Source organism: Anarrhichthys ocellatus, unplaced genomic scaffold (assembly GCF_004355925.1).
Source record: "Anarrhichthys ocellatus isolate YVR2014 unplaced genomic scaffold, GSC_Weel_1.0 scaffold40, whole genome shotgun sequence".
Classification (NCBI taxonomy): domain Eukaryota; kingdom Metazoa; phylum Chordata; class Actinopteri; order Perciformes; family Anarhichadidae; genus Anarrhichthys; species Anarrhichthys ocellatus.
Window position 1 is genome coordinate 1,439,696 of NW_022280070.1, and position 7,492 is coordinate 1,447,187.

The 7,492-nt window shown below is 40.8% G+C and overlaps 1 protein-coding gene across 2 annotated transcripts in view; it reads right to left on the reverse strand.

Moving 5' to 3' along the window:
• rnd2 (Rho family GTPase 2) overlaps positions 1–3,304 on the reverse strand; it is a 25,413-nt gene extending 22,109 nt beyond the window's left edge. The window contains exons 1-2 of one of the 2 annotated variants that reach the window (XM_031867813.1): positions 2,901–3,297; positions 2,365–2,452 (exon numbers count right to left, since the gene is read on the reverse strand). In XM_031867813.1, the coding sequence (XP_031723673.1) occupies positions 2,365–2,452; positions 2,901–3,062 (250 nt within the window). In that variant the 5' untranslated portion in view covers positions 3,063–3,297. Of the gene's footprint in view, positions 1–2,364; positions 2,453–2,900 lie in introns of both variants that reach the window. The other variant, XM_031867812.1, reaches the window with a different exon arrangement.
• Between the last annotated feature and the right edge of the window lie 4,188 nt (positions 3,305–7,492).

The window sequence follows — 7,492 nt, forward strand, 5'->3', positions numbered from 1 at the left end:
TATATATATATAATATATATATTATATATATATATATAATATATATTGCACTGTAGACTGCAGCCACCTGAAAGTGGAAGAGCACAATTAATTTCTTCTCAAAATAGCAGGTACTGACAGCTTGGTGATGATGTGGCTGGGTTGATGAAAGGCAAACTGGGCTGCGACGAAGGAAAGCTCTGTTGGCATTGTTGCTCTATTGGCACTCAACGACGGGGATAGCTTCCTCCATTTTGGACCCCCTTTGGTTCCCTCAAAGGTCAGCACTGTCTGACGGCTCGCAAGCGGCCCACAGAGTATAAACAGGTCAAAGATTACCGAAGTTTAACTCTGAGCCAAAGCATGTCACACATTTATCTCCCCTCCGCGAGTAAATCCACTGATGACAGCCATTGCATTGAAATACATTGATTTGGCTCTAAATGATGGTGCGACCGTGCCTGAGAGCCTGGGCACTGAGCTGGTGGTGCTGCTGCTAATGTACAGGAGATAAGTAATCAAAACAAAGCTAGAAAAGGGCAGGAGAGGGGCAATTAACTAATCTGAATCCAAAAGTGATGGGAGATATGCTATTTTCTTCAGATGAAAGCTTCTCTCATCTATGTGTGAGCCAATTATTTTTCTTGTTGAGAGAAAATATGAACATCTGTGTTTGCTGTGAATCGGTGGAAAATGGTATACCACATAAGGACCTCTGAACACACACACACACACACACACACAGAAGCACGCGTACGTACCAAACTCACACACATTTGCCCAGTGGGTTGGGTGACGTCGTGTTTGTTGTGGGGTGGGCGGCTCCTGACTGAAGATTAAAGACTAACACTACCAAAGGTGGTTTAGGGTTTTAAGATGGACAGAAGCACAATACTCCCACTACATCATTAGGCTCCTATACAGCCCAGAGATAAGGAACTCTTCTAAGTTGTTGCCCCGGGCCCCAGAGGACCCCGACCCCTGATTTACAGGCTCAAGCAGATTTACTCCCCGGGTCGACACGAGGTCCAAGGAAAAACAACATTCTTTCACCGACTGGCCATGTAACATAAAAATACTCCCATCATCTCTCCTGGAGGATCGTTGTTAGTTTTATGTTTGGGAATATTTATGGTAAAAGAAGGAAATCCCCCTGGGAAGATCCTGTATTCAGTCCTGTGACTGGCCAGCCATGTCGCTGGTCAGAGAGCTGACAAGAGCCTCTAGCCTGAGATGACGACGATGAGACGCAGATCTCAGGGTAGCTCAGAGCAGTTCATCCATTCATGCTGACAAGACCGGGATGAAAGTAGACCATGGCTCTCTGTGCAGGAGTCTCACTGATTTCATGGCAGCGTGGTGGCCAAAACGACTTCCTTAGCAAGACGCAAATTCACACACTGAAGCCCGATCACATGGGAAACTCATTCACGTGACATCACATGACAAAGTAAGGATGATTTGTTATCAGAGAAATTCCCCTCCTGATGACACAACACTGCTGACGTGGATTCCTCTCTGTGGAACGACGACGTTTGACACTGATGTCACCAGTAATTGTTATTTTAGTAACAGCTGATAATAGCACATCGGTGTATTTAAATTTGACATTTTTACAGCTGTGGGAATTTTATTCAGGCTGGAAAAAGCTCCTCAATCAACATTCGCAAAATCACAAGTCACTAAACCTTTCAGTTGAAACCTTGATTAATGAATCTGAAAAAGAAAGTTCTTAAATTCAATCAATTTAGGGTTAAGGGAATATGAGGCCAGCTGTGTAAACTCTGGAAACACTACTCTCTTTACATTAATGATTCTTTAACAAAATAATTTTAAAGGAAGTAAAACTTAATATCAAAGCTGACAATGTGGCAAAGAAGGAAACTCACCCAAACCAGCAAATAACATAATATCTGGACGATATGTCGGCAAACCAATACGTCTTTCTATCACGTAAACAGTTAGGGCAGTTACTGGTCCCTTCAGGCACATCCTGTCTCAATTATCCGCACCCTCATCCCTTTCTCCCTCAACAGCCGCCTGACCCCGGTCAGAGCATGGGAAAATCCAGCCACACACAGCGGACAGCACAGGAAGGAATGCAAGAGACACATGGCTGGCACCAAAGTTTCTAGCAAAGACAACAATCATAAATAGCAGACGTAGATGAAGACTCTTAAAAACAAAATACATCCCTCTCAAGTTGGCAAGGTCAAAGCCATTTGTCATAGAGATGACTGCTGGAAAAGTTGCAGAGGGGCGTTGGAGGCAATCCTCCCACGGTCGCAGCTAGGGGTCGGGCACCACGGCAGGGCTGGGAGCGGATTGACTTGATGTCAGCCTTTATTAAGAGACGGTGCAGACGGAGATGTGAAATTGTCTTACCTGACGTGTCCCACATATTCAGCTCAATCCGGTGCTTGTCTATCTCAAAGCTGGCTGTGTAGTTTTCAAACACCGTAGGCACGTAGTTCTGAAAATAAGGTATTTATTTTAGTTATCCAATTAAGACGGACAAGATAAACGTGTGTTTACACAGCCACAGGCTTCGGAAGAGTAGACTGGTGGGGGGGAAGAAAAAAAAATCATATTTGAAATGATGCAACAGATTAATAAAATAATGGCAGACACATTTAACAGTATACTTTATTTTAGAAATAATAAAACAGATGAAGACAACGCCTTAAAGTGTTATGGGGAGTACTGCAGACACAATAAAAGTCAGTTTAGACATTATAGGACTATTACAGGGATTTTACAGTCATTCATTACGGCTCCACGGCAGGTGGATGTGAACAAGTGCTGAAGTTGAACTGATTAATATTATTTGAATGGCAGTGCTCCTCGCTCATTCATAAAACTCCTGGTCTCATTTATCTTCAAATTAAAAGCACTCTGGTTCAGACTTTTGATAGACCTACCTCTGGATAGCAGTCCTTGGCAAAAACGTGCAGGAGTGCTGTTTTCCCACATTGCGTGTCCCCGACCACCACAATCTTACAGCGGCTGCCTAGACTGTCCATGTTTTGTCCGTCAGAGGTGTGTTGTTGACACGCGGATGGATTGCATCCAGCATCCAGCATTGGAGACGCAGCAGAATAGAAGAGAGGAAAGAAATATGGGCAAATACATGCGCCGACCCGGTGCGCTTTGTCCAGCTCTCCGTGTGTCCTATACGCGCAGCTCCCCGGTCCCGCTGATAGACTGTCTGTCTGACTGGTCGGCTACCGAAACCTGAGGAAGGACGCGCACAGCCTTCACTGGAAACTCCAGCAGTTTGATTACTGGCCACGCCTTCCTAATATTCTGAATCTCATCACTCAACTGCAATAGGCTGCTCTCATGGGAAATGAAGGGTGTGTGGGAGAAATAGTTTATAGTGACCTTTTTTGTCTCGCGGTATCCTTTTAATATCTCAATTATAATACTTCAGTAGTGGCTATATTAGTGGGCCTCAGAGTTTATGGAGATAATTCTTCTTCCTGTTGTATGCTTATAAGTCTTTATTGTTTTGCCCTAGAAATGTATTTTTAAGAACATCAGAATTGAATCTGTGGCACAGAAGAAAGAGTCACTGCATGTATTGTGACCCTGCATATACTATTACTATTCTTCAAATAAAAGAATGTGACTCTATAAAAAACACTTTATGACCTCAGGTCGTTATAGGCTATAACTATAATGTTGCAATAAACCGTCATGAATCACATCTCACTTAGTGATCAGGTTGTAACCGGATTCTTTCTTCACTGAAGTGTTGGATACTGTGATAAATTGGTCTGCAGGGATGATATTTAAATATTTAAAAACATTTAAATTCAGTTTGTCCTCCTTTTTAAGTAGAAAAGAACTCTTAATATGCCAGAGATAGGCTCGTAAGTAGCTTTAATATTCATAAGAAGGCAGTGTTTTCCTCATTATTTATTTGTTAATAGTGGTGCCTGTTTGTCCCATGATGATCACTGACTAAATAGCTATTTTTCATGATCACTGTTGGGAAAAGCAGCATAAATAAGGCACATTATGCCTCTTGATTTAGTGCCAGCATGACCTCTTAATGGAGATACAATAAATGCAGCGTGCATAGATAAAGTAGCCCATCAAATGAAATAGTTAGAGGTGAGTGGGCTGCTTTTATGGGTCTCGTCGCCTTGCATTTAGCTCGTGTTCCTAAGTGCCCCGCTGAGGAGTTATTGGTTTTGTGAATGAGATAATTAAATGACGTGGCACCACGTGCCTGAGAAGCGCTGTTGAGTCGTGTTGTTTGTCCTGGAGATCGACACTGCCGCCTTCTGGACACAACTTGGTATTACATCATATTTACTTTAGAAGTAGCAAAAGAAAGTCCTATTGAGGAAACAATATAACAATAAGCAGGAATACCATCAATCTCAAACAATAGAACACACCTGCAAAACTGTTGAATTACTTTTATTCCTCACATTGTTATTTTGGTGGCAGTGGTTTGTGGTATCGTTGGATTGTTGGGAGTGCCCGTCTTTCAATAGTGGTAGACAGACTCATTTACTTTGGCTCAGTAAAAGTACTAATACAACAACGTAAAAACACTCCCTTACAAGTAAAAGCCTTGAATTCAAACTTGTACCTTTAGTAAAGTATCATCAGATAGCACAGGAGGGATATTAGGAATATGTACCATAATTGTTTACTGCTGCATTAATGAATAAGCAGCATTTTACTGCTTGTTGTGGTGGTTTGAACTACTTTAGTTCAATAGTTTAGTCCTTTAGTCCAGTGGGGGTCACAAGAAAAATACACAGTCTATAACAAAGCATTATATTTTATAAACTTAACATACATTTATTATGGTAAAATCTGATAAGTAACTAGTAACTATAGCTGTTAAAGAACTGTAAAATATCTCCCTCCAAAATGTAGTGGAATTTTAAAAAGGCATGAAATGTAAATGCTCACGTTTAGTAGAAGTACCTGAAAATTGCACATTAGTCATGTACTTCTTTACTTCCTCTCTTCGATCCTAATGCGCATTTTTTTCAGAGGTGAAAGTTACATTTGCTCTCCTTACAGTAACAAAGTCATTTTTTTGTGTAGCCTACTTACTTTTTTGAGTAGCCTATTTCTAAATATAGATAATATCACTTTTACTTATGTCACCTAGCCTATTTTTTTTAACACAAGTATTGTTCTTTGTTACATTTGAAGTTGCATCTGTTACACAGTGGCCTAATCACAAAAGTCACAACGAAAAGTGGTGTGGTTTGGTTACAGGAGGGCAGAGTTCCAGAGACTCCATGTCCAGAGAGGTGACACTCTGGAAAAGAGGTTGAACACGTGTCTTCACTGGCCGAGTGTCACGGGGGTATGTGTAGGTATTGCACATGGGCCAGGGCTTGTAGTCAGGGAAGGGTGCGTAACAATGCAATGACATAAAGGATGACCTCATTATGGGTTATAGTTATGTTACCATTACTGCTCCTTGACATAGTTTTAAAAATAGGTTGCATCAACCTTAATTAATCATTGGTTTAATGCAACGATCGACCAGCACGCTAAGTGACCCAAATTGAACACACCCAACAGGTGCATGCTGGATCTGGCTAACATGCTAAATGCTAAAATGCTCATGCTGGGGATGTTTTATTCTTCTGTTGATTCTCTAAGAAGTTTTATTTGTGTCTTAATAGGTCTAATGCTTGTTGCACCCGCCGTGGTGTTCAAAGACTTCGTTTATGCCTATACTGTCTGTCATATTGGTTTAATGTCTGAGTTTCATGCTCTTTTTGGGTTGACTCTGGTAAGGCTATACAGAGGAAGGCAATGGTATATTTATAATATAGCCTAATACTGCAGGGCAGGCTACAGGCTGCAAAGTGCTGTTCAAAGAAATTAATTTGTGTTGGTTTGAACAGAAGTTGGTCCACTAAAGCTATATGTTGACATTCAATGCAATATATAGTGTAGCGTATAACGTTTACTCAAAGTGCATTTTTACTTAACTACTTTTTACTCCCATCTAAGCACATTTTTACACAAGTACTTTTATTTTTACTTGAGTAAAATGTCTTTGAAATAACTAGTTGAGTGTGATATTCTAGTACTCTTTCCATGCCGGCTTGTTTCTGGCGAGGTTTTTGCTGTAGCGTTTCTCAAATTGAATGTTTTCAAATCTTTCAAAAACCAAAACTCCTTTCAGCTTTATTATACTTGAACTGTGGTAAATAATTTCGGGGCAGATATCCCAAAACTTGGGCAGACTTATCACCTGTGGTATGGGAGAAGATCACTCTTTCAGTCAATAGAACAGCAGGTGGCAGTATATATGTATTCATTACCCAGACCCTGTGGGACACAGAATATAATATATTACTTTTCATAAGTTAACTGAGCAGACAGGAAGTCTCTATAAGAAGCTGCTGGAGCTCATCATTTTGTTCTTCAATTCATAGACATTTCCCGTATTGCTTTTTATGAATGTATGTACATGAATGGATAAATATTTACAATAAACGGTAGGTGGATTACTCTCACTCTCATGCTGACTATTCTGCTGCATCTGCCAGCAAGCTGGTAAAGTGTTCCGCATTCCCACTGCCTGTATATTAATATGTGCTAAGAGATGCTTTGATGGATATGCTACTCAACCAATAAACTCATTACACCCATGCATGAACAGAGCAGAGATATGAGCAGCAGATCACTCAACAAGAGGGTAGATGAAAACTGAAAGAATAAATAAATGGCCAGAGGTTGAGTTGGTAAAGAGCCAGTATGCGCTGACTTCTGCATTCGGAGACTTGCCAAGAAGACTGTGAAAACAAAAGTTCTTCCAAAACAGCATTTTCATTTTAGAATACTAATACAATACCTAATACCTTTAGGAAACATAGGTGAAAACACTTGTGTGGGATAACCATGGGTGGGCAGGAGCTTTAAGACATGAGGAAATATCATAAGTAGATAGAATTTGCTCTACCTTGACCAGCTACAACATAATAATGCTGCTTATACATTGGCGTTTAACACAGTGGTTCCTAGCCCCAGGCAAAAATCTTAGGCACAACAAGATATATTACTTAGTGACCCAAAAAGACTGGAAGCCACTGGTTTAGCATAACAGCAGCACTGAAAGCAATTCTGAATCTTGTTTCATGGATATTGTAATAATCTATGAAAGAATAACATTGACCTTCAAGAAGGTAATCTATTTGCCCAGTTTTAATGACACTTTTGCATATCAGCCACACTCATCCTCAGAGATGGTCCAGACTCCCTGCAGACTGTATTTGCCTGGCAGAGTGGTGACACGGTACTTTATCCAGGCCAAATTACGCCACTGAGAAACATTATGCATGCGGTAACCTACTTAGACGACAGAAGAAGTCTCCAAACTACACCAGGTGTCCAAGGCAAATTCGTCTCTGTTCCTGCATCATATCCCTGTGTTCCTTTAGCTGCAGCCACTTCCTTTGATGGATACAATTTTCAAACATTGTTAAGCTGCTGGAACATGTTCTGAAATGTTCTTCTTGGC